The 26,478-nt window shown below is 42.5% G+C and overlaps 2 protein-coding genes across 2 annotated transcripts in view; one reads left to right on the plus strand and one right to left on the minus strand.

Annotated features, from left to right (window-relative positions):
• Positions 1-3,040: 3,040 nt before the first annotated feature.
• On the minus strand, positions 3,041-11,640 carry klhl38a (kelch-like family member 38a). Its single transcript, XM_049603237.1, has 4 exons — positions 11,209-11,640; positions 7,474-8,830; positions 7,170-7,275; positions 3,041-5,946 (listed from the first exon to the last, which is right to left on the minus strand). The coding sequence occupies exons 2-4, from the start codon at positions 8,827-8,829 to the stop codon at positions 5,657-5,659; spliced, it is 1,752 nt and encodes a 583-aa protein (XP_049459194.1). The 5' UTR covers position 8,830; positions 11,209-11,640; the 3' UTR covers positions 3,041-5,656.
• A 5,269-nt stretch (positions 11,641-16,909) lies between these two features.
• fam91a1 (family with sequence similarity 91 member A1) overlaps positions 16,910-26,478 on the plus strand; it is a 34,157-nt gene continuing 24,588 nt past the window's right edge. Inside the window, exons 1-5 of the mRNA XM_049603318.1 lie at positions 16,910-17,206; positions 18,669-18,753; positions 19,387-19,538; positions 22,094-22,151; positions 25,614-25,681. Of these exons, the coding sequence (XP_049459275.1) occupies positions 17,135-17,206; positions 18,669-18,753; positions 19,387-19,538; positions 22,094-22,151; positions 25,614-25,681 (435 nt within the window). The 5' untranslated portion in view covers positions 16,910-17,134. The remainder of the gene's footprint in view (positions 17,207-18,668; positions 18,754-19,386; positions 19,539-22,093; positions 22,152-25,613; positions 25,682-26,478) is intronic.

Genomic DNA, 26,478 nt, shown 5'->3' on the forward strand with positions numbered 1-26,478 from the left:
TCAAACTGTTGTGGTTACTTTCAGACAGGAACCTACATCTCATTTGCATTTTTTTAGTGACTGAAATCTGAGTCTCTAATCAACAATGAAAGGGTTTTGAATATTTTGTTTAATAAATGAGAAATAGGATGCTGCTGCTTGATTTTATGTTATATTTTACATTCCTTCAGCCTCAGGCTACACAGCAGCACAGACACTGACGGATTATTCAGATTTGGCTAAAAAGAAAGTGAATGTAAATACAGAATGTCCTGGGGCTTGTTAAAAAACCCAACAAGGTGTTCTGTATGATACGGTTAATACGATGATAGATATTGATTGCAGCATGCATGCAGCTCCCATTTATGCATATCATTCTTAAACCACAATAGCCATATGTGTGTATGCACACACACAGCAATGAAATGCTATCCCTTGATGGGTTAGCAACAGACACTGAAAATAACCTGCCAGGCCGCAGTCTCCCTGAAGGGTGACCCTCACACACTGGTTTCTATGGAAAGACAGCAAGCAAACACACAGTCAATAAACAGTGTGAATAGGCTGTGCATTTAGCAGCAGCTCAATAAAAAGTTTCACAGGGTGTTGTTCTGAAATGCTGCTCTGGCTAACTGAGTCCAGCATGTGACATCTGACTCAGCTGATGGAGGGTTATTAGTAATGGTCACAGTCTCTGTCCCTTTAAAGGGACAGTTCACCCCAAAATCAAAAACAACATTTTTCCTCTGTAGTGCTGTTTATCTATGTAGAGTTCTAGACCTCTTTGGTGTGAGTTGCTGAGTGGAGATACCGGCCTTAGAGATGCCTGTTGAATTCCTTTCTACTGAGCTGCACTACACCCACCAATTGCATCACAGTGCAGAAGGAAGTGTGCATCTACTCATGGACAAGAGGCTTGTGCTCGTGAAAGTGTGAGCTGTAACGTTAGCTAGCTCAGTGGTTCTAGGTGAGCTAGCAGTAGATGCACTCTTCCTTCTGCACTGTGATACGTTTGGCAGGTGTAGCTCAGAAGAAATCAAATAGTTCCGACATTAAACTGCTCATGTTTTTAGAGGGTTTGTAGATGTTTTTAGAGTGTGCCTGTACCATGAAAACTAGGAACGATGATAGCTCTTAGAACACATTTTTGAGGCACCGTTCTAGGTCCTATTCTTGAGTAGGTACTCTCCCAGCGAAAGAGGATCGATGAGTGATGCAAGTGTACAGTGATTGGTCCAGATGTTGTTGAGTGTATGTTGAGTGGTTGAATACAGCCAATGCAGCACCAGCAAATGCCATTTTAAAAATCTGTTAGTCGTGTAAACAACAAATTGAAGAAAACTGATGTGATTTATGTTCATAAATATGAATTTTTTTATTTTAATATCACTCAGGAGCTGTGTTTTTGTATTAACACTGTACAGAAACCATGTTTACATTCTATGTTGCAGGGTCACATTTAGCTGAGGCACTTTTTCTCCAAGTAGACACGTGAAGCGGCAGAAATTTTACTCTCCGTCTGAAGGTTTGAAAGTTTAAAGGTGATATTGCATTGCCAGTTCAAGATAAGCAAAGTAGACTCATTCCCTCTCGGTTTTGTGCAGTAAGTGAGGCATGTTTATTCATTTACCTGCTCCATGTTTCGTTTGAGTGTTATGTGAAGTGTGTGCCTGTTTATTCTTTAAAACAGTTTGATGGCGGCTTTGATGATGGTGAGGTTGACTGAGGTGCAATTGAGACAAATATATCCATCTGTAATGAAGAACCATGACGTCAGGGAGTGACAAATAGACTGACAGTGAAGTCCAGGCTTTACTGAACATATATTTGACGATGAAACTATAACATGATTTTGAATTGTCAAACAGAAAATGACATTGCTATGCCAACCACTGGCTGGCTTACAGTTAGTAACTCCTAATTCCTATTGGCAATGTGAGTGCAAACAGAAAAAGAGGCCTAAAAGGTTTTTACTTCTCGGGGGAGGCTCCTCAGCGAGCGGTTCCTCTCAGGGAGTCCCCAGAACTGTTTGGTCCAAAAATACCTGTGGATTATTTTAAGTAAGCAGGTCATGATTTCTGGAAAGAGATGTTGCTGTTGAATTTTTCAAATCTATTTTTGTTTTTGGCGCTTTGAGCATCACCAGCTGAGTGTCATGTAGTCCCATTAAACTGAGGGGCAGACATCTCTACGGCTGATTACTCCAACACTCAGCAACTCACACTGAAACAGTCTAGATAGATAAATAGCACTATGGATAAGAGGAAAAATGTGTATTTTTTTATTTTATTTTGGGGTGAACTGTCCCTTTAAGGTTTTAATTTCAACATTTGAGTGTAGACAAACTGCTAGGTGTTTTGTATCACTCTTCACAGTTAGTATGTCTTGATAATAATTTGTTGCGGCATCAGGTATTAAATCCGCACACACAGACACACACACAGAGGGGTACTGTGAGGCATTCAGAGCGACCAGGCTAACAAGGAGCCTTTTAACTCAATGACAGTCTGGGCTTGCTAATGTGGAGTGTGATGGAATTCCCTTTTGGTTGCTGCTCCTGGGCAAGTGTCAATGTTTCCCCACTAATGGGCAGGGATTAAAATGTAAGAGTGAAATTGGATGCCGCATCTCTTCCCCTAAGGTCGGCTTCACCGGAGGGCTGTGTACAAGTAGGCCATACCATGCAAACAGTGAGCCTCTCAGGGGGGACACCGGTAACTAGATATGCAGTCTACATGTGGAGCTCCTCTTGAAACTTTACGATGAGAATGTGAAGGGTCGAGAGGTTGGCACATGTTAGTCACACTGTAACATAAAGAAAAGTATTGATTTCACTGCTTTAACTTTCTGTCATAATTCTTACAATATTGCACCAAAGTTAATCGACATTACAGCGGTACTTAATAATGTATGGAGAACAATGTGTCACCTGATAGCCAGCCAGCATGATTCTGTGTCCATGTTAACAATGTTCCCTTGAAGGGGACATGACTAAGCCGGCCACAGGTGTAGATTTCATGGGAAACACAGAGGACATATCCCCCAATATATTTAAAACATGTGCATTTGTCCACCAAGACTTTTATTTTGTCAAAATTAAAAACATTTACACCATAAACTGATGAAAAAAAGAAAAATTCACCAGAATGCAGGAAATTAAGTGTCTGACATTCAAAATTCGAATCCTACACCCTTGCAGTCTTTAAATAAATGGATAACCCTGTAAATTGGCACCAAGTTCAACTAAAGACAAGTCCAGTAAAACAATAACAGCATTTGTACTGTGTCCAAAACAGATGCTATTATTTTTACTCCTGTGCAGAGAAATTCAAAGCAATCAAATGAAACTGTCTTTTTAGTATTATCACATACTGCACAAACCCAGCCGTTACAGTGTTCCTTTATAAACCAAGTCAGAGACAGGGGAATCAATATCCAAAATATAAGCATATTGTACAGTAGGAAATAAAACATGAAAGAAAGAAGGAAAGAAAGAAAGAAAGAGAGTCAAATGTGCAAGCAACAGCAACACAGTTGATCAGTGATGTAATCTTAAATAGACCCACTACAGGGATGCATGCCACGAATGATCCGATGGGGCGATAACAGGGTTGCCATGGCAACAGTTACCAGGGCCAGGGGCTGGAGCACAACAGTGAGTATGCGCTCCATAAGGGTCGAGAGGGTTGCAGGGCAACGACTGAAGTAACAGGCTTGTGGAGAGGTTCCACGGTCTCATTGTCTTACACCGTCCTCCGATACAGCACAGCTATTGCTCTCACATGAATAGAAAATAGATTTCAGATTAATGGACATGTTTCTGAGAAACCACCTGCAGGTTGCACATTTACATGAGCCCATTATACAGGCTGCAAACCCTGAAAATCTCCACATGTACACCATTTCCAGTCATAATCGCCCTTAGTAGGACACTGCATCCCTGCCATGCACTTGCCTCAGAGGCAGCATTGTCACATGTCCTCACATCAATGTAGCTGCCTGTGAAGCTTTTTTCTTTATCCAACAACTGTACATGGTGAAATGAAAAGTAAACCACCACTGCGAAGCACAAATCGTTGTGTTTACAGTGCTTTGACTCACCTAAAGCATATTTTTGCTTTACCTCATATTGCTTACACTAGATGTGCTGCACGAAAGAAACATAAATGAGACAATACAGAACATGCTTTGTTGGGGGTTCAGTTCTAAAAGTCATGAATCAAGCCAGCTGAACTGGAACAAAGTTGGCCCAGGTAATTTTGTTTAAGTAATAGTGTGCTTCTTTTCGACATTTCAGCCAAAACAACAGACTGCTGTCCTCTGCAGAGGGAGCTTGTCCATGTTCTGTCACTGTTGTTCTCATCAGCAAGTGCACTCTGATAGAAGCATGTGGGTCAAGGAGGAATGTTTTTTTCCATAAAGTGCAAATTATATTAGCTGTCTAATCTGTTATTTTCAGTTTTACACAAGAAGCAAAGCTCATGGAGTTAACAAACAGCCAGACATAGTTACCTCTGCCCATGGACGGATAACTGAATGGGCCCACTGGGCACAGGCCCAGGGGCCCAGAGTGTCAGGGGGCCTTCACTTGCAAAATGTCAGATATCAAATTAACATGGACCGACCAGGAAGAGACTCAAAATGACCACAGAGAGACACAAAAAGACCACACAGAGATGCAAAAGACACACAAAATAACTACAAAAACATGTAAAACAACAACAAAGAAACACGAAACAGCCACAAGAAGACATAAAATTACTTCAGAGAGACACAAAATTACCTTAGTAAGACTCAAAATGACTACAAAAGCACACCAGACAACCACAAGGACACACAAAATGACCACAAAACCTCAAAAAGATACATAAAGACTACAAAGAAAGTCTGTCTGTCTTGCTCCGCTGTAGGAGAGGTGGTGGGGCCCTTTGCATGTCTGTGCCCAGGGGCCCATTGTCACATAATCTGCCCATGCTGTCGCCAAAAAGGTTATTTTTTCAGGTCAGTTGTTATCAGCAGAATTACAGAAAAACTACTGGCCTGATTTTCATGAAACTTGGTGGAAAGGTGTAGTATGGACCAAGGAAAGCCCACTATATTTTGGAGCAGATCCAAATCATGGGGCGGATTCACAATTTATTTTTCACTTCTGTTAACATTACAAGCAGGAACATCTGGCCCTGGTGGAGGTCTGCGCTCTCCAAGTCTCTAGTTCCCTATGTATTTAATTGTTACAGTGAAGTCAGCTGCAGCTGCCAGGCAGTGCCATGCTGCGTATAAATGTCTGGGAAATTAAAGCATTAACACTTTTAGTTATCATCAAACGAGCGCAGCCATCTGCGGAAAGAGCTTTTTGGATTACGTATGTGTCTGAACAGCTGCTTGTTATGTAAGTACGTCTGCCTCCCGTCATCTCATGGGCTCTCAGCTCAGTTCCACACCAGGTGCCTTAGTAATGACACCTCTGCCTGTCAGCTGGGCTCTCCTTTGAGTCAGATGAAAGTCGGCCTGGCCTAACGTGCTGCTAAGTTGTGGCAGTGTGAGCTGCGTGAAGGAATGCAGTCAGTTTGAAATGGTTTCCCATTTGTGTAGTTAGAGGCCGTTAAGTCACAGCAAAGGGGAGGTGAAGAAGAACATGCAGCAAAGCATTCACCCAAGTAACTGGTTGGATGGTGGCTCACGGTGGGTTGGGTCGGTTGGAAACACAGACCAGCGGCAGGGAGCCGTGGTCAAACAGCTTGTACGGCAAAGAACCTTTAGAGGTCCAAACGTCTGTCTTTGGGTCGTAACACTCGAAGCAGTCTGAGTCCTCGATGACATCGTGGCCGTTGAGGATACGTCCACCGGTGACATAGAACTTGTTGTTGATCACTGTAGCACTGTGATGCATCCGCCGCTCCTTTAAGTTCTCACACTTGACGAATTTGTTGGCTTTGGTGTCGTAGGCAATCATTCGCCTGGTGTATCCTGGAAATTAGATTTTTATTGAGCATATTTTTACGGACAAGCCTGGTGATATTCGATGTATTTCTTATCGTCAAGAAAGACCAAAACCAACAATAAACTGATAAGTGTTTTCTGAGTATCTAAAGCTGATTTAGTTTATTCCTCGGTGACAAAGAGCTCCATCATTGTCTGAAATCTATTAAAAACACATCAGTGAGCCACACTGTTGCACTGGGAGACATGTTCTTTTAATACAATCGAAATGGGCACTGTAGTTTATTTTGAGTCCTACATACAGTACACGGTCCTGCCACTGGAAACACCTACTGTACCAAATGTGTATCAAGGTGCAGCTGAAAATAGTCCCAAACAAATGCATTGTTTTCTCCTATTTATGTAATGTTTGCTAAAAACTACAGTGCCCTGGTGTTTAAGAAAGATACTTAGCGGTGGGCTTTGGGCTGGGAGTTTCAGGCAAAGTACTGAAATCTGAAAGCACACACCTACTGTACAGATGTTAAAGCTATCATTGACAACTTTTATGAAAAAAACTTTTTGTGATATTTGCTGAAACTATCACTATATTCTAAAAGCAGTACACAAGACATATCAGGAGACATCAGAGCCAAGGAGTCTCTAATGCAGCTTGTGAACAGCCTGTGGGAAGAAGCTATTAAGCAGTCTTGTGGTTCTTGCTATTATACTCCTATATCACAGACAGTGAACTGCGGTCAACCTGTCAAACTAGGCAGCGCTGATTAAATATGAAACAAGATACTGTTACTGCATTGCCTATTTCTCACCTCAAATGTTTTCAGCAACATATTTTAGCGTACTGTTTAGCTGTAAAATGACAAGTTTGTGACCTGGCCACCATGTTGAAAACAGTTGACCAAAGCACCAAACACTGCCCACCGGTTGGGCTAACTTTTTCATTTTACAGCTAAACAGTACACTAAAATATGTTTCTGAAAACATTTGAGGTGACAAATAGGCAATGCAGTGATGGAATCTTGATTCATATTTGATCAGTGCTGCCTAGTTTGACAGTTTGACCACAGTTCACCAGCAGTGAATGGCAGGACTGACAGAAGCATCAAAGACTCTTTGGCTCTGATTGGTTGTTTTCATTCACGTGCAATAAGGCCAATAGGACAGCTACAAAGTCACCAACTACAGTTTTTACTATGGCATTTATATTCTAAAACTGTGTAACAGCTGGGCCAACCATTCATTGAGCTCACCTCCTATGATGTAGATCTTGTCTTCAATGACAGCAGCGGGAGCACAAACATTTTTCACCGTCCTTGTTTCTAGCCTTGACCACAAGTTACGAGAGATGTGATACACCTGTTGACACACCACAAACATCAGTCAGCCCGTTTACAGCAGCATTTGAGACTGTAGTTTACTGTCTTCTTGTGTGGCATTCTGAAAATATCTGTAAAAACTGGCAACAAATTCTGTGTCTGTACTTGAGTGGCAACAATACAGAAATTGGACTCTAATGCTGATTCAATGTTGCTTAAATGAGAAGTCTGACCCTACCTGAATCAGCCTGACTGGATTCTGCATGGCGTCCTCCCCTCCGAAAACATAGATCTTCTGATCGCTGGCTGCAACAGCTGGGTGCAGCGCCGCTGTGGGCATTGGTGCCATGGCCTCCCATTGATTAAACATGCTGTTATATCTTTCTACAGACTGAGAGATCTTTTTGTCCACCCCAATGCCTCCTAACACAAAAATAAAGTGCAGATAGGACACACTTTGGTGGGCGTATCGTGGCTCCAACATGGGCTCAGCAGTCCGCCACTGGTTGGTCTTCAGGGAGAGTGTGTAAACTGTGGCGCTGACTGAACTGTCACCTGATGTCATGCAGAGGCTGAGCCCGCCGAGCACATAGAGGATGCTATGAATACACACATATGCAGCTTTGTAGAGGCGCAGAGGAAGCTTGGCCAACCACTGCCACCGATGAGTCCTCTCATCATATAGTAGGGCTTCTCGTGAGGTCTGTTCATTGTTTTTGCGTCCTCCAACCACCACCAGTGTTTCTCTGCAGGTGTAACGTCGTGGTGTTGTCCAAAGCGGCTTGAGCTCTCGGCTACACTTGGTGCTGACTGTAAGCATGAGGCGACGCACTGACTCGATTATCTCAGTACAGAGGGTGGAGGACTGCACCAGTGGGTCATTAGCAATGAACTGGAAGAGGTAAGTTGGGTGGATGTAGCGAAGACGGACTTTCTTGAAGAGATCGTGGATTGCACCGCGTCGTGAGAACGGGTCATGGTGGATCCATGCCAGGAGGGTCTCAAACACTTGCTCCTCCTCAGCACAAAGTCGGTCGTCTTCTAGGTAACACATTAGCTCAGGTAGAGACAACTCACAGAAGTCTTCCGTAGCGGCCACATCAGAGAAACACCTCACAGCCATCTCCTTCGCCCTCTCCCTCAAACTCTCACAGTGAAGGATCTCAGACAGTCGTATCATGCTCAGACAGTTTTCTGGACTCAGCTGCTCCTGCAGGAACATGGAGCAGGCCTCAAAGAGACTTCCATAGTGAAGCATGGAGGCTGCCTGCATGAGCGGGAGCACTATCTCCATGGTGATAGTGACACAGCCTGTGTAGACATAGTCCACGATGCCACTGAGGACATTTGAGGAGATTCCCTTCAGATTCACTCGGGCCTGACTGCTCTCCAGAAAGTTGCTGCAGAACATGGCACGGAAGTACGGGCTGCTGGACACCAGGACATTCCTGTGGCAGGGGATCTCCTGGTGCTCAGTGCAGAGCAGGACGTCCGTCAGGATACGTTCCTGACGAAGGATGTTGAGCTGGGCAAGAAGGTGGGAGGGCAGTTCAGAGTCTTTGAAAGAGAAAACGTCTTGTGGTCTTAAGGCCATTCTGTGGAGAAAGAAAAAAGAGACTCCATGATCATGTTGTATTTCTATTGTCCATCAGAACCAGATGGTTGACAAAAACATGAGCGTATGCTGACATTACACAGTTCTTAAAAAGTATGCTGATGACTATAGATCCGTACTGCTCTCATGTCTGTATGTTAAGGGGAAAGTTCCAGTCCCGAAATCAAAAACATGTATTTTTCCTCTTACCTGTAGTGCAGTTTATCAGTCTAGATTGTTTTGGTGTGAGTTGCTGAGTGTTGCAGATATCGGCCGTAGAGATGTCTGCCTTCTCTCCAATACAATGGAACTTGGTGGCACTCCGCTTGTGGTGCTCAAAGCGCCAAAAATATACATTTTAAAAACACAACAACAATTTTTCGTTCCAGAAATCATTACCTGGTTACTCAAGATAATCCACAGACCTTGTTGTGAGCAGTTTCATGTAGGAACTATTTTCTTTCTACCAATGTATCACTGCTCAGGAGGAAGTGTACATCTACTGCTAGCTCTCCTAGCACCACCGAGCTAGCTAATGTTACGAGGACGCCATTAATGTTTACATTTGTGCTGTCACAACCATGAGCCTCTTGTCCACGAGTAGATGCACGCTTCCTTCTGTGTGGTGAAATGATTAGGAGGTTGAGTTTGGTAGACAGAAAATAGTTCTTACATGAAACTGCTCACAACAAGGTCTGTGGATTATTTTGAGTAACTGGGTCAACTGGTTTCGTTGCTATTGAGTTTTTCAAATTAATTATTTGAGCACTTTGAGCACCACAAGCCAAGTGCCATCTAGTTCCATTATATTGGAGAGAGTTCAGACATCTCTACGGCTGATATCTCCAAGACTCGGCAACTCACACCAAAACAGTCTGGACTGATACAAAGCACTACAGGTAAGACGAAAAATATGTATTTTTGATGTTCTGGTGAACTGTCCCTTTAAATACGTGGCTACAGCCAGGACACAGTTTGCAAAAACCAAAGTGTAACAACATGTTGTGGTTTGACAGGAGGTTTTGTGCTTTCTTGAGTGGGCAAATTGACTGAGTCTCACTTTGAGGTTGCCATTAACTATTTTCTTTAAGATCCAAAAGTAGCTGGTGAAGCTAGCGCTACAGAAAGACTTGAATCAACCAAAACTACACCAAATAACTAATCAACCAAAATGCTTCTTTGCTTGTTAAACTGCAGTGGCACAACCACAACTTGTCCTGGCAGTTTTTGGTCAGTCATAAATTTCTAGGATAGAAGCTACTGTTTCATCCATACAGGTGAATTTAAACAGTAGCCTATATCATGCATTGTCTTTTAAGGAATGCCAGTATTAACTGACATTTTATTTGGCCTTCACCTCTTCAAACTTCTGCAGGGCAGCTGTCCTTAATGTGACAATTACTGACTCATAGATTTCTATTTTTACCCCGTCTGAATTATCTCGATGCATCTATGTAGCATCAAGCCACATCTCCCTCATCAAGCCGTCCATCACTGCTAACATTAACAGAGCCATATCAACAGACCATCTGTGTTTGTCTCTCCATCCCCTCTGAATTTCTCTCTCTGGACATCTCAATGCCTCTTGCTATCTCTATTGCTAATTTCTATACGTTGAGTTTTTTTTTTTTACACCATTTTCCTCTTCTCTTGTCTACTCTCTCACTGGGTGGAGGGTTTGTGATGATCCTGCTGTTTAAAGAGCGGGCATTTCATTGGGCTATTAGCGACACTAAGTCTTCTAATCATGGCGACAGCTACTGATTTACTCCCACTTACAGGGCCCAGCTTGTCTGATATATTTAGACCTCTGATCATTATTGTATATTGTGAAATGACTGTAAGTGACGTTTCACAGATCATTATTTCTCCTCAGATTAAATAAGACCTGCTAGTTGAGAGAAAGTGCTCCTTGTAATGAATTGCATCAGAAATTAAGACTTGAGTCACGCTCATGTATAGATTGTAGTCAGTCACTTGGATTACTTTCTGTTTCTGAATGTTTATCATGAAACAAGTATTGCTGTGTGTTCTCTTTTGTAAAATATTATATATATATATATTGAAACTCCTAACACTGTAACCAAATTCCAAAACTGATTTATAAATACGTTATCAATAGAATATATTCCAGTGGTTATTATGAAAGTGGCACAGCTGGATTATATTAGCAATTTCTGACTTTAAAAAAAAAAATTCTTGATCAAAACCTGTAAGATGTGAATACAATTCAAGCAGACACTGAGGCTTTTACTTAACAAAAGCACCAAGGCATTTAAATATTATGTTTGTGTCAAACTGGTGAGTTTGACACAAACGTGTTGCTGATGAACCTGCTGCCAGTTCATCAGCAACATCTGTGACTGAGTGAATCCTTACCTCCTGCCCTCAGAAAATCAGTAATCAGTATCCAAAATGTCTGGTCAGTGTGGTCAGAAAGTATGTGTTCCAATCAAAGATGACCCAAACATTATCCAGACAGAAAGTGGGTAGTGCAGTCAGGGAGAGAAAAGGAGCATGACACAGAGAAACGACGAGGCTTTCCAGTTAGGCGCTGTGGAGCTCGCCATGAGGCCACTGTGTACATTCCTACAGCTAAGAATAGTATCCCGGGCCACCGTGACTCCAGCCAGTCCTCTCATGTGACACAGAGCTGTTTGGTACCCCGTTGCCGGCTTAACAGCTCTGCCAGGGTCCAGTGGAGAAAGTGTTTACAATAGCCAGGGGAGGGAGAATCATCACAGGGTCCTGACTCAGCCATCGAGCCCACCCAAGCCGGTGTTTAATCAAAGTGTCCCCGAGCTGCTAACCCTTGTCCATCTCCCTGTGCTGTTTAAGACCTCTCCTCCTCCTCCTCCCTCGTATGTGTGTGTGTAACCCAGGATGAAGGTAAATATAGAGCGGTGCTGATGGGCCGGCTTGATCAGGAGAAACAGCTGTAAGGACTGGGCTCAGTGTTTGTGAAGATGTGCATGCTGTGTCTTTGTGTTGTTCATGCACACCTGGATATGACTACCGTTGTTACTACAACTACTACTCACCTGTTTAAGGTGTCAGTACACTGCAGCACAATCACGTGGCCAAATAGTATCCATTACTCTCAATCCTGGATATAGTGGGGATAGACATACTGTGGTCTCAGTGGCATATTTAGCCAGTGAAATCTAGTTGTCTTTTGTCTTTGTTGTCCATTGTCTTTGAGTCCATTGTTTGATAAGCCATGTGATATTCTTTACTATATTATTCCTTTCAAAAAGTAATCCACCATGAAAATGGAATAATAGAGTGCAGAGAACTCTTTGGCTGATGTAGAGTTGTGGTTCCCGACCAACATACAAGGGCCACCAAGATAAAAGACTTTAAGATGATTACAAAAATCTTTTTATTTACCTTACCTTAATTTTTTTTTTGCTTCTTCTTCTAATTTGGTGAAACGTGTGGTTACTGGTGGTAACATCATATTTCACCAGTTGGACACTTTTAATGTGAACTGGCAGCTGATGGAAATGTTCAGTTTGCATTAGCAGTAACTTTATACAACTCTAAGATAAGAACAACAGTAAACAGTGAGGCTGATATCAATAAGATAAAATTACAAGCAGAAAGGTTGGCTTACATAAATAAAGGGGACACGCCCCCCCTTCAGTATTTTAACATGTGCATCAGGCCCCCGTATAAAAACATAAAAGTAGCAGAGTACTTGACATGATTGAAGACACTGAAGACACATTATTTAGAAACACAACATACACTCTTGCTGGATTACATTTATTGTTTCCTGTGAGTCCCATGTGCGAATTTGAGTCTGAAATAGGAATGGCGGACTCCGCCACTAACAAGGATACTAAGAATGACTTTCCTCTCTTTTAATAGATGATTTAATTATACCCATTGCATGCTGAAAATGGCAATAGACTCCTTTCCCGTTGCCAGTAGACAAATTTGCCTTTCTATTTCTTTCTCTGGTGTGTCACGTTTACCATCACAAATGCACTGGACAGGACTGTAGTAAACAGTAGAGAGCAGCATGGAGGCCAGTGAAAATGTAATGGTGGTTACTTCTTTTTTACATATGTTTCTTTTTCAGTCTCTCTCACTGTTGACTAATCTGAAAAGATGTTCAAGCGCTGCAGGGACAGAGATGGGCAGGAGTTACGAAGGTCGTGCCGGTGAATTCTGTGGTCCATTAGAATCCCTGACTCAGCCCCTTAATCCCAACCATTTAACAACCCTCAAAACTCAGTCATTTTTTAAGGGAGTCTGGTGCTGTGTCACACATTCTGATAGGTGACAGATTTTGGTGTTCACGCACAAGGGGTGAAAATTAGCATATCCACTTGGGTGCTATGTTTCCATCCCTGCTAGAGCTGAAGAATACCTGTGACATCTGCACAGTCATTTGTTAAGGGAATAAATGTCCATTGTAACCTTTCCCACTAAAGACAAAGACTTTCTGAGTGTCTGACTTATTTTTATCAATATTATTATTATTTTGCTGAACACTGCACCATCACCTCTTCAGGCCTCTAAAATTAAATCATAAATCAAACAGTCCGAGAAGGAAAACTGCTGCTCACAAGCGGACATAGCTTCATTTTAAGGCGCCAGGAGCCAAAGAGTCTTGGAGACATTGATATGAAGGAACAGGCAGCAGACTCTCATACCTTGCTGAAAGAGAAAAATGAATCTGGACAGAACCTGTTGTAACATTATTTGAAGTCACTGATGGGCAAGATTAAAGGAGGAATGAGATATATTCTCTTTTATGTCATGACCTCATGTTTCCACTCATACTTTCCAGAGATAGATATGGTCCTGAGGCATTTACAGCTCCTTTTCCTCACAGTTGATATCACTACTGTAACTTGTCATTTCTTTATCTCTTAAGGGGGCCTTATCTTCAGCTCCTTTCTTACTTGCACTCCTTGCAGCTCCTGAGGCAGCGAGATGAAATATTGCCATGTTTGTTTAGCGGCAAATGACGAGGAACTGGAGTTACATGTGGACAGATTGAATGACAAAGCTGCAAGAAAGTGAGCTGTCAGCAAGTCAGACATCATGACATGTGAGCGCACACAGCTTTCGTGGACTTTGTCACACAGTGAAATCCTACACTCAGTTACCCACTGACAGCTTCATGCTCATAGGTCATGGTGTGTAGCTACACACTCCTTCAGGGCCGAAGCTTCAAATCTGGCAGAGACCAGTTTCTTAATGAATGCAGGTTCAGGTGCAAGACGAGTATTAGAATTTTCCACTTTCGCTTTATCTGACCGGCTTAAACCCTCACTTTCTTGATCCACTGATATCCTTGCTGCCGAACATCTAATGATGGCTTTGAGGGCAATTTATTTAAATCTACCGATAGAGCTCAGTGGAAGTAGGCAGCCGCTTATCTTCATTTTGCACTATTTTCTAAATCAGATTATTATTTTTTGGACACATTTATGTTTTCAAGGAATGTTAAAGGTTATGTTTGCTTTGTGAAATTCTGCAGAAACATTTCTTTAAAAGTGTATTTTGATTCCGAGGCTTTATGATGGTAATTAGGAATGACAAATATTGATCAGTTAAGAGCATTAACAGGCTCCATTCATCATTGCCTATTTAGTGTTGTTCTACAGTGGCAGACAATCCCAGTGAATTATTCCTTTGAAAACTGATATTATCCCTACTCACCATGGGCATTGCTAAAATGACACCAACCTTTTGTGTTGAGTGCCACAAAAGCTGCAGCCAATGTTGTTGTTTGTTGGACTTGAACACCATTCTCCTGGGCCAAAGTCCAGGGTTCGTTGACCCTAACCACCTCACCTCCTGCCCACCCTGAACGGACTTTCAGGCCCTTAAAATCCATAATCCATTGCTCTGAGCATCTATTAATAATGGGTTTACATTTGAGTTAGTGGAAAGCACAATGCATCTCACAATGACACTAAACTCTGCCCTCAGCATCATTATAGTGACTCCAGGGACACTGCCCAGGCGAAGTATTTTGATGCTGTGGGAGTGAGACCAGGCTGCATCTGAGGCCACAGACCTCAACTGTTGTCCTTAAAAACACATCAGGGAGGCACACTGGGTGACATAACTCTGGGCACTGTAGTTTATTCTGAGTTGATCCCACATACGCCATCCTCCTGCTGTAAATACTCACTACAGCAACAAATGTGTATTAATCCATCACTGAAAATAGTCCCCAATGAATACACTGGTTACTGCTGTTTGAGTAATGTTTGCTAAAAGGAAATTACCTGGGCTTTAAAAAAAAGAAAATATATATTCATGATCTCTTCTTAAAGCGAGACATCCCAGGTACAAACATAGATTTCTCATGCACCTGTCAAATTTGAAATTTTTGGGCTAATTTGCTTATAAACCATGTCTGTTGTCAGACTAGTGGAAAAAAAACATCCAAAAAAACCACATTTAATGTGGTTGTTTTAGTTCAGATTTCTGTTCTGGAAATGTGTTGAAAAAGCACATATTTAATTAGATAATGCCTCATTTGTGTGTTTAAACATAACATGTCAGAAAACTTTATTGTTTAAATGTAAGTAATCAGCTGGTATCTATCATGATGGTATCTATGAGATACTCAGAAGTGAACTGGCCTGCTATATGTACACGCTGCCCCAGTCACTGGTAGCCTATGTTTTTATTTACAAAGCTATTGTTGGTAAAATTCCTTCCTACTTATCTTCTCTTTTGGATATGAAATATGGAAATTACAATCTCTGTTCACAGGACTTTTTGTGTCTTGTTGTGCTTAAACTTAGGTGGCAAAAAAGCTTTTAGGTTCTCTGCACCTACAACATGGAAAAAGAAGCAGAGTGATCTTGCTTCAAAACATGGCGACCTTGAATGAGTTTAAAACCACAGGGAAATCCATTGAGTCTAATCTATATCTAATCATTTTATGTCACACAAATCTATGTGCTTTTATGTAAATGTTATTTGTTGTTGAAATTCTGTTGCTGCTATTCTTGGCCAGGTCATTCTTGTAAAGGAGATCTTTGATCTAAATGGGAAAAACCTGGTTTAATTAACGCAAAATTGAAAAAAAATAAAAATAAAAAAGTGACAGTGTTTACCCTGGTGTCTCATTTTTTGTCTAAAAATGTATGGGATTTTACAATAGATACCTTTTTATTTTTTGCATAAAACACAGAACACATCCAAAGTTATCCAAAGTTTTGATTTTTGTTCTGTAAATGTCTGCAAATTAGCACTCTTTTTTAAAGATCATTTCCATTTTAAGCTTAAACTTTGTTACTGTTTAGAAATGGCCTGTGGAGCGTGACAAAAAGCTCAAGGTGTTGACCTGGCTTCTAAAATTCCCAGGTCCCAGTCTGCTCAAGGATTCTTGTGATGTGCCAGTAACCCAGATGAATCCCTAATCCTAGGTGGGGCCTACTTGGATCGGACTTGGCTCTGACCTGTCGAGGCATGGACACAGGATCTCTGAGAGTGTCCTGTGGCGTCTGGCACCAGTGCGATGGCGGCAGATCCATTTAGTCCAGTGGGTGGCATGGTGCATTATCCTGCTGGGGGGCCACTGCCACTGGGGGGTACTGTTGCCATGAGGGGGGGTACTTGGTCTGCAACGGTGTTTGAGTGGGTGGAACATGTCAGGTGGTATCCACATGAATGCCAGAACCAAAGGTTTCCCAGCTGAACAATGCATTGGAACAAAATAATCAAAGTTATTCACTTCACCTGTCAGTGGTTTTAATGTTTTGACTGATCAGTGTATAAATATTGATGCAAGTAATCAGCAGGGGAGAATCATGGTGGTATCTATTAGTTTGTGTCTCCCCTAAAGATCTTTATCATGTGTGCAGGAATGTATGAGCTTGGTGCTGAGGGACAGACTGTACAGAGAGATGTTGTTGACTCAGTCTGTCTTTTTATTATAAGTGTTGATAATAAGAAAACAGAATACGATCTTTCCTCTGAGGCACGCTTTTGAGGTGAAACTCATTTGACATTAATCAGGTCTGATAATCCCATCACCTCTCATTTGTCGCCTCGCTCTCCAGCTCCATTCACATCCACGGTCACGCCTCGGCAGGAAGTGACGAATGTAGCCACGAGCGTGACGAACGGCTCGTTCGAAAATACAACAAGGAAGTGACCGTTTATTGTAAAGGAAAATAATCACCGGATAAATCCTCTCTCCGAGCCGTGGGGTCGCTTCGCTCGGTTGTTGGGTGTCGGGGGGGCAGAGTCACCGTGGACTTGCCCGAGAGCCCGTTTTTATCGTCTCGAGGGATTCTGCTTTTAGCCAGCTAGCTAGCTAGCGATGAACACGGACGTGGAATTTCACATCAGGCAGAATTATCCGTGGACCAAGCTCCCAGCTAATGTCAAACAGGTACCGTGTTTAAACGTTTCCACGGGGCAAGGTGAGAGGGGGACACCGCTGTGTCGTGGAGGGGTGAACCTGTCAATGTCACCGCGGTGCTCGCTGTCACACAGGCAGCTGTCAGTGTCGCACGGCTCGCGCTAACCTTCTCTCTGCAGGGCTTCACCATTCAGCCGGAGCCATAACTGACCATCTTTACATTGAAGCTACTGCCTCTAACTACACTGACATCACATGACAGACAGGCTGTTAGATAGGTGGCGTCACATGATTATAGCTCGTGGATGGCAGCTGCAAATACTGCACCCACACCGTAGAGCTAAATGTGTTAACTGTTAGACTTGGAACATTAGGGAGGATGTTTTACTATTAATTGTCTGCATGAATCCCTCCTCCTGCATGAACGTTGTGCCATTACGCCAACACGTCGTGCTGGAGTGGAGGCGGGTTTATGTACATGCACTAGCTTTATGCTGCTGTTTGAGCTGCTTGCATCCTTGTGCATCCTCACCTCAGATGGATTACAAGGCAGAAAAAGTGGACAACTGCCCAGAGGCTCCAAACCTCCAGGGGCCCCAGACCTTTAGGCATAGGCATAGATTTGGGGGAAGCAGGGGACACATCCCCCTCAATACTTAGACCTAGAACTTTAGAGTATTCGTTTTGACAGAATTAAAGACATTTCCAACATACATTGATGCAGAAAAAGCAAAAAAAATATGCACAAAAATCCACCAGAATCCAGGAGTTAATTGCTTGATGCTTAAAAGTTCATAGGTTAGCACCCCAAACCTTGTTTCATATGTGTCCGCCCCAGTGTTTAAAGAAACCTACACCCTTGGGTGGTTGTGGCTCAGAGGTAGAGCGGGTCGACCACAAATCGGAAGATCAGCATCTCGATCCCCGGCTCCTCCAGTCTGCATGTTGAAGTATCCTTGAGCAAGATACTGTACCCTGAATTGGCAGTTTCATCAGTGTGAGAGTGTGTTAAAAAATAAGAAGCAGGTGGCACCTTGTATGATAGCCTCGGCCAACTGTGTGTCAACTGGTTTTTGCTAATATATTAGATATTTTAGGGATGCACCAAGTTTCCAGGTTTTGCTTTTCCAATACGATGCTGCAACTTTAATCCTGGGTGTGTACTTTATCTTAAATTTATAGTCTATATCCCTCACTGCATGGAGATAACGTCCAGAGGCCAGAGATTGCTGTGAACAGAGTCGGTGACCTGCTGTTACTGAATGGATGTACAGTAACTGAAAGCGTGAACAGCGAATCTTATAATGCCACTGACAAAGAAACTGCAATTAGTGTGGAAGGGTAAACTGGGGCCAGCATGGAAAAATTATACACCTTGCACAGACAGTGGGGGGAAAGTGTGATTAAAAAGGGACCAGTGGCTCATTTAGCCCCCTGGCAGGTTAGTCTAACCATGGTCCTCTCCTGTGTGTTGCATGTTTTTGCTCTGCAGAGTTTGGGGAACTCCCAGCGTGAGTATGACAAGCATGTGCTGCTGTACAGCATCCGCAACCAGCTGCGATTCCGCAATAACCTAGGTGAGTCGAGTTTATCTCTCAGGACGGCGCTAAACACACACCTTGTGCCGTAGGACACACCATGAGTAGGTGTGAGACTACAAGACAAAGAGTGTACAAATCAAGAATAAGGCATATGAGTCACCCAAATGTATGACAAGTTTCCAGTTTATCAGGTACATTTAGCTAAAATGAATGCATCCTAATACAACAGCCCTGCAAGCAATATATCTTATTATTCAGAATACATTAGCTTTAGCTTGGTGTATAAATAACTGTCATTTTTGTGTAAATTGTAATTGCACCAGGTCCAATCAGCTTGCAAACAAACATTATTTCAGGGTACGCACCTGGAATCACAGTAACATTCCCCTCTTGGTATGCTTGTATGAGAATGCAGATTGAGTAGCATTGACATTATTCGTAACATGCCACTTAAAATAATGTGTAATAGTCTCTAAATAGCTGTATAATTATAAACACTTAACGTAATTAATTGTCTTCCCCTTCCCCCGTGACCTTCTGGAGCTTGTTCAGCACTTGATCAATACTCCTGTTTTAACCTGGATTGATCTGGTGTAGATTTACTGGAAGTGTTACTGTATGAATGCTGATCCCCAGCTGTGACCTTACCGCTGTGTGTTTTATGAGCAGTGCGGCACGTGAGGAAGGATGAGCGCAAGTACTACGAGGAGCTCCTGAAGTACAGCCGGGACCACCTGATGCTCTACCCCTACCATCTGTCTGACATCATGGTCAAAGGGCTGCGAGTCACTCCGTTCTCATATTATATCGGAATCATGGAGGTAAGCCTGTTTATCATAATCTCGGTAAGCAGCTTCTCATGCACCTGAACATCTTTGTACACACAGTATGTGAAAGCACCGGCTGATCCGGTCATCTATCACTGCTTTCTTCTGAAAAGACAATAACATTGGTAATTTCACATTTTCATGTGCGCTCTCAGAACAATGAGCTGGGTAAACTCAGACGAAGAGCAGGATTTCTTATTGTGCAGCAGCAAAGAGTCTCTAATTGGTTTGGAAACATCCAGTCTCTGTTCATTTAAATTGAACAGTGTCTTCAATTTTGGCATCCCTGGAAACCACTGCAGAAATTGCAGTTACATACAAAACAGGGACTCTAAGAACACATTATAATAAGAAGGATCTAAGCTTTCTGCAACCCCCTGCTGCTGTCTGTAATGTGCTCTTTGTTACTTGGAAATATTCCATATAATTTGGTACACCTGAATAGATGTACTAAGAACTCCAAACTCAGCGCAACTAAAATTTATTTACAAAGCTCATTTAAAAACAACTCACGTTGACCAAACTGCTGTACAAAAGGAAAAAAAAAAAAGCTAAAATCATAAATGAGATGCAACATAACTATCAGGTACACAGCTCACACATTTAGAGACAAAACACACACAGGCATGCGTCAGGGAAAACCACATCAGGGGGACTCAAATGCTAATGAATAAAACGATGTTTTGAGCCTGGACTTAAACGAGTCCAAAAGAAGGTGTCCTTTTGTGCAACGACACCTTTATTCTATAGTCAGTGTCTATAGAGAAGAAACCTGTGTATGTTGTTGGTGAGCATTAGTCACACACTTGAAATTACAAGTCAGGTGCATGGAAAAAAAACAAGAGGGAAATGTTGTAACATAGCATACATTACCACCACAATCAGATAAAAATATTCAGCAGTGATGGGTGAAAATGACCAAACATGCACTCACGAATTCCTGATTTTCCCATTTGCTGTTATCATAAGGTACTGCTGACGCTGCCTGCTCCGGTGAGTGAGTGAGAAGCAATTATTTCAGACTGGAGTAGAGCCCTGTGCCAGTCAAGGCCAATGGTGCATTCATGTGCTCCTCGAACAGTAGTTTTGTCTGACTTTGGTGTGTTCATGAGCTTTAAGTTGTAATGTGGAAACAACATTGTCTCTCTAAAGAAGATGTATTTGTTATTGCTCGCTCAGAGTGTTTAAACAACATGTGGATAATGAAGGGCAATGGAAACGGATCAGCTGAGCCATGAAATATGATCGGGAATTAATTTTTGTGATTATTCTGACACCACATGACTGCAGAAGCAACTCGGATGTCTGCTACTTGCCCCTCAAAGAACGCCTGATTGTTTGTCAGTGACATTTCTGGAACATCCATCGAGCACACATAGCCTAACTATATACAAGTGGGATGCCGAATCACTGTATTAAAGTTAATATTTTAAATTTTTAATCCAGATTTATGCATGATGACCAGTGATGCACTGAAGAGAGTAATGGTGTGTCATGGAGGGTAACATCAGGTTTTGCAACAAGTATTAATACTTGGAAGGTTCAATACATTAACATGTTATAAACTCGAAGGAACCGATACCGATCACTAATATTCAGTTAGTCTATAAAATATTTAGCACTCTTAGAGGGGCATGTGGTGTAATGTATTCCCCATGTTGACAGACTTGGCATCAGTCAGGCACTAGGTGTCAGTCAGTGTCTAGTGAAGCCTCATGTAGCAGCTCAGGGAGACACAGAGGACAGATCCCAGGACAAACACATCCGGAGAAAATCTTTGCTGGTTTTGCTCTGCAGTCAGTTTGTGCCTTTGTCTGCATGACGGCTCACTGTCACTGATAAAGCTCAATCAGTTGTTTGAGGCCGGCACAGTCGGGCTCAGAGCTCAGACCTCTCTGAGACTTGGACCAGCCGGCTTCTCCTCGATTCCTGACATTATCTATTAGATTACAACAACTGGGCCCGTGTGTTCACACTGCTGGGAGTGCTGCTGTTGAAAAGTAATCCACACTTCTGATAATAACTATGATTTCTTTGTAAAAAGTGTTCATCTGTTTTGCTGTGAGCTGATTACAGATATTGTAATTTCTTTGTACAATGCCCTCAGACGTATTTCCATAACTTCACTACCCTTTGTGTTTGCAGAGTGTGTGCAGATGCTAACTGCCACATTGTTCCACATTCAGCATACTTCCCATTTCATAAGAACAGATGTGACTAATGTGCCCTTTCTCATGACTTATAAACACGAATAAAGGCGAACCATTTCAGCTCGCACTTAAAAAGGCTTCACCCACTTTCCTATGCATGCTAAACTAAACTTGACTGAGCTTTAATTTTGGCCACTGAATTGCCGAAGGCTATGTCATATTCTGATAATCCGTTTTAAGCACTTAATGAAAATGGGGTGTAGAAATTAGCACGGCCGCCCAGATCTGCTAATCCTGTTATTAATCAGAGGCAGAGGGACGTAGAAAGGGGAAGAGGAAAATGAGTTTAATTCTTCTTTTCCCTGTCTGCTCTCTCCTTTCTCTTTTTTGCACCTCCAGGATATTATGAACAGTGAGAAGAGTTACGACTCCTTGCCCAACTTCACCGCTGCCGACTGTGAGTCCCTCCACCCTGTTTTTTTTTTTTTTTTCTGTTTCCCCTTTCTCTTCCACACTTGAAAGGACTTTACTGGGGTTCTGTGTACCTCCCACTCCTGCTCTCTGTGTCCCTGGTTTCTTTTTTACATCTTTGCTAGCTCTTGTTTTTGAAGGGCTGTCAGTGCATGAGGCTGGAGAACAGTCACAGTGCAAAGATGCAAAGTTTTCAGGAGGCTTGGGGATTTGAAAGAGGGTCATGAGGTCACCGGAGGGCCACTTTACACTTTTACTTTGAAACTGAAGATCTTCAAAGGTTATCTGACAGACAGTATGTTTACATGGACAGTTTAATTCCACTTTTAATCGGAATGAAAGGCCATTCCGATTAAAAGTGGTCATGTAAACGGTCATTCCGATTGAAAAATAGTCATTCTGACTGAAAATTAAATCCGATTAAAGGGGGTGGTTTATTCCATTTGTCATTCCGAATGAAAGAATTTTGTGTGCACGTATTCCATTCCAGTCTTTCTGCGCATGCTCGTTTCCTTGCCCTTCTGGCGCAATGACGTATATAGCGTGCATAGCAACGGGCTGCATAGCAACGGGCTGAGATAGAGCTGTTGGACTCGTTGCACTCACCGGTTTCCATTCGCCACAGTGCGGTCTTCTACCTCCCTTCTCCTCCTTAGCAGATGAAACATTAGCAGAACAAGGTTGTTGTCGTACTGCTGCTTCAAGAATATAAGCAAAACATGCCCGAAAAAGGCACTAAGAACAGCGTCATCAAGCATCTTGTTATCCGGAACAAGGACTACAGTGTTTTCTTCCGGTAAACGTAAACACCTAACATCTGCCCCGCTCCCTATCCAATCAGAAACCTTCCCTGCCCCAAACCTTGCGCAGACCCGAATAAAGGCGATTAAAGTGATCTCCCGTGTAAACCCTCATTCGGAATGAATATTTCTCATGTAAACTACCTGTAAAGATTTTAATTCCGAATGGTTTCATTCAGATTTATTTCATTCCGAATGAGAAGCCATCATGTAACCGTAGCCACTGTTGCATTATTCATAGTGCATATCAGTTTTTCAGAACTACAACCGAGACCATCGATTAGTCAACTGACAGAAAGCTAACTGTTTTGATAAATTGTTGCCCAAACATTTATTGTGAGAATTCTCTGTTTTTCTTTGTTTCATATCATTTTAAAATGACTCTTTTAGCGTTGGAGGGTTGGACGGACAAAACAAGCAATTTGAAGAGAGCTTTAGGAAAAACTGCTTTTCTCACACAGAGCATTTCTGAAGTAATTTAAGCCAATCTACATGTTTTTAGGAAGTTGGGTAGTTTTTGTGTTTGTCGATAAAGATGAAGATTGGCAGCTGGAGTGTTTTGGCAGGAGGAGCGTATGTCTATTGTTCAGTTTTCTTGACAAGTGCATCTGTTTCTTCCAAGTGTTTTCGATTTGCTTCTGTGTTGTGGAGGCATGAGTTTTCTCAGAAAGCTTACTACTACTTCTCTCGAATAACAAACAAATCCCACACTGGTTTTGATGGTTTATGAAGGAAATGGTTTTCAAACCGACCATCTTGGAACCCATTGTCTATCAGACTGACCATGGTAAAGCCTCTTGGGGCAACAGCCAATATATCGGGGAAATCCGGTGTAGCCGGTGTATATCTGGGCCAAGACTCCCTCTTCTGTGCACCTTCCATTTTGGTTAATCTCTATAAACAGACATCTTCATATAAACACAGACAAATAAAAGGGCGGCGGCAGTAGCTCAGTCCATAGGGACTTGGGTTGGGAACCGGGGGGTCGCCTGTTCGAGTCCCCGTCCGGACCAAAATATGGAGCGTGGACTGGTGGCTGGAGAGGGGCCAGTTCACCTCCTGGGCAAGGCAAGGCCTTGAGCAAGGCACCGAACCCCCCAACCGCTCGGGCGCCTCACCAAGGGCAGCCCCCTCACTCTGACATCTCTCCACTTTGTGCATGTATAGGTCCTGTTTGTGCATGTGCGTGTCTTTCGGACCTGTGTGTAATTGACAAGCAAGAGTGAAAACATTGAATTTCTCCTCAGGGGGATTAATAAAAGTAAATAAACTTAAACTTAAACTTAATAAACTTAAAAGCGTATATAAAGCTAAATTGACAGCAGATGATGACCGATGGGTTCCAACATTGGATTTCAGCCCAAGTGTTGCACCTCTTCACGCAGACTTTTTACCTTCTGCACAAACAGGCTAAAAGGGTGACTGGAACGCTTCTGATACCAAAATCTTGTCCTGTTTTAAATGATTAAAACCTCACTGACTAGCATTACTAATCAACCTAAAACATTTCTTTGTATTTCCAGTCCAGAGCACTGGCCAACTGGTTTAAGGATTGACTCAGATAAATCCCATTTCATGGTGAATCAAAATTCTCACAAAACGGTCTCTTTTCTGATATGTTACTGCATCACCGAGGAGCTGTGATCTTGAAATGATCGCAAAATCAGATTACAACTGCGTCAGAGCTGAAAGTCAAGTGCACGGGCTGTCAAGTGTAACAGGCTTTGGCATTGACCTGTGAGTCCTGGCTGTACAGGACCTTCATGCTGTGGAGACAGAAGGCTGCCAGCAGGCCGTCGGAGCCGTGCACGCAGGGGCCTCTTTCCTCTAATCTCCCTGGAGGAGCTTTGGAAGTGTGTCATGCAGAAGTGGGTGGATGGAGAGGCAGCGAGAGTGTGTGTGAGAGAGTTTTACGTGGGCGGATGTTTGTGTGTTGTGTCTGTGTCTCGGCAAAACAGCAGGATACATGTGTGTAGGATGCTGCTGTGTTTGGAGGCCAAAATGCGAGCATCCCTTACTGGTCCCAGTTTGCATTGGCAGCTGTCCCAGCACATTTCGCCCTGCCTTTTCCAGGCCTGTGCATCATAGACTGGAGGAGTGGACAAGGTGGGATTTGGAGCCAAAATTTGCATACCTCTCCACTGTACTCTTATTTTCTCATAAACACGTGTTCATTTAATTATAGACAAAAATGCATGCACACGCTCACTCTTAATATCTTCAGAGATCCCTCTGTGTATGTTGGTAGATGGATTAGTAGGGCTTTTGCGTGTGTGTGTTCATGTTGGGCTTGTCTCAGAGAAGGTGTGTGGGTATTTGTGTGGACCTACTCCCTTAGCAGACTTTGGATGAGTCACTGTTACCGCTCGTCAAGCTCCGTCTTTCTCCGAAGTGCCTCCAATATGAAGTTGGAAATATCCAGGAAAACTAATTCTCAAACTTCTTCCTTCTCCCTGTAATTCTCTCTCATTTTTTTTCTGTAAAGCCTCAGAGCCTGTAATTGAAAAATGCCAGAGACACTTTTTGCGGCTGCACTGCAGCCAGATTTATTTGCCTTGGTGTTAATGTGCAGCGATTACAAGTTCATGGCCAGTTACTGTGGCATGATTGAGTTTTACTGACTTGCTCATTTTCTCATCATCCCACAGGTCTGCGGTTGCTCGGCATCGGGAGAAACCAGTACATCGACCTGATGAACCAGTGCAGGTCTTCCAAAGTAAGACATGTTTCTAATGTAGCCTTTTAAATAACATAATACAAATCATACATTAAATTTATAGATTTGTTCTTGTTAGCACATTTAGTCAGGGAAAAGTATAGAATTTCATTTTAGTAATTTCAAGGTCTAGATAAGTATGGAAAAAAAGAAAAGAAAACAAAGAAAAGAAAAGGGGGTATGGCATTTGGAGCCAGTGCATCAAAAACGTTTACCACTGTGTGAGAGTGTGGGCCAGAGCGAGCTTGATGACGTCAAAAGCAAGGCAAGATGTATGGCATGTGACTGAACGCACTCTCCTACGCAGACCTGCCTCTACGCCTGTATGTCACAGCCTCACAGCTCGGCCCCAAGTGCCTTGAAACTGAAATGAATCCAGACGTCTGTGACTAGATTAGTTTGAAAGAAAATGCAGCAATATCTTTGAATTACATGTACAAATAGCATCACAAATAACCAACTATTAGTATCGTCTGAACATTTATGAGTTATGAAGGGATGTTGTTATTAGAAAAGTAAACTGACTCTTCTGACTGCGTTCGTCATCGTTGCCATGGACACTGTCAATAAATAAAAGTGCACAGCTGCAGTAAAAATAAAATTATTCAATATTCTTAAACATGTTTTCAATTACTTTTATATTTATAATGCAATTTACTCAGTGTTTTAAGCGAAAATAATACCAGCATAGGCAGCACCAGTAAGTTTACTTCCTCCAGTTCTTTTTCCTTCAGTGATCAACTTGTCTGGGTTGGGTGTTTATTGATTTGTATGAGCTACAGTATCTAGCTATAATC

The sequence above is a fragment of the Epinephelus fuscoguttatus genome, linkage group LG17 (genome assembly GCF_011397635.1).
Source record: "Epinephelus fuscoguttatus linkage group LG17, E.fuscoguttatus.final_Chr_v1".
NCBI lineage: Eukaryota > Metazoa > Chordata > Actinopteri > Perciformes > Serranidae > Epinephelus > Epinephelus fuscoguttatus.

Excerpts from the sequence above, each read along its gene's own strand:
- klhl38a (XM_049603237.1), bottom strand. The coding sequence starts at position 8,829 with ATGGCCTTAAGACCACAAGACGTTTTCTCTTTCAAAGACTCTGAACTG. Across the intron at positions 7,276-7,473 it reads ATCCAGTCAGGCTGATTCAG|GTGTATCACATCTCTCGTAA; the intron begins GTAGGGTCAGAC and ends GTGTGTCAACAG. Across the intron at positions 5,947-7,169 it reads CAAGATCTACATCATAGGAG|GATACACCAGGCGAATGATT; the intron begins GTGAGCTCAATG and ends TCTAATTTCCAG.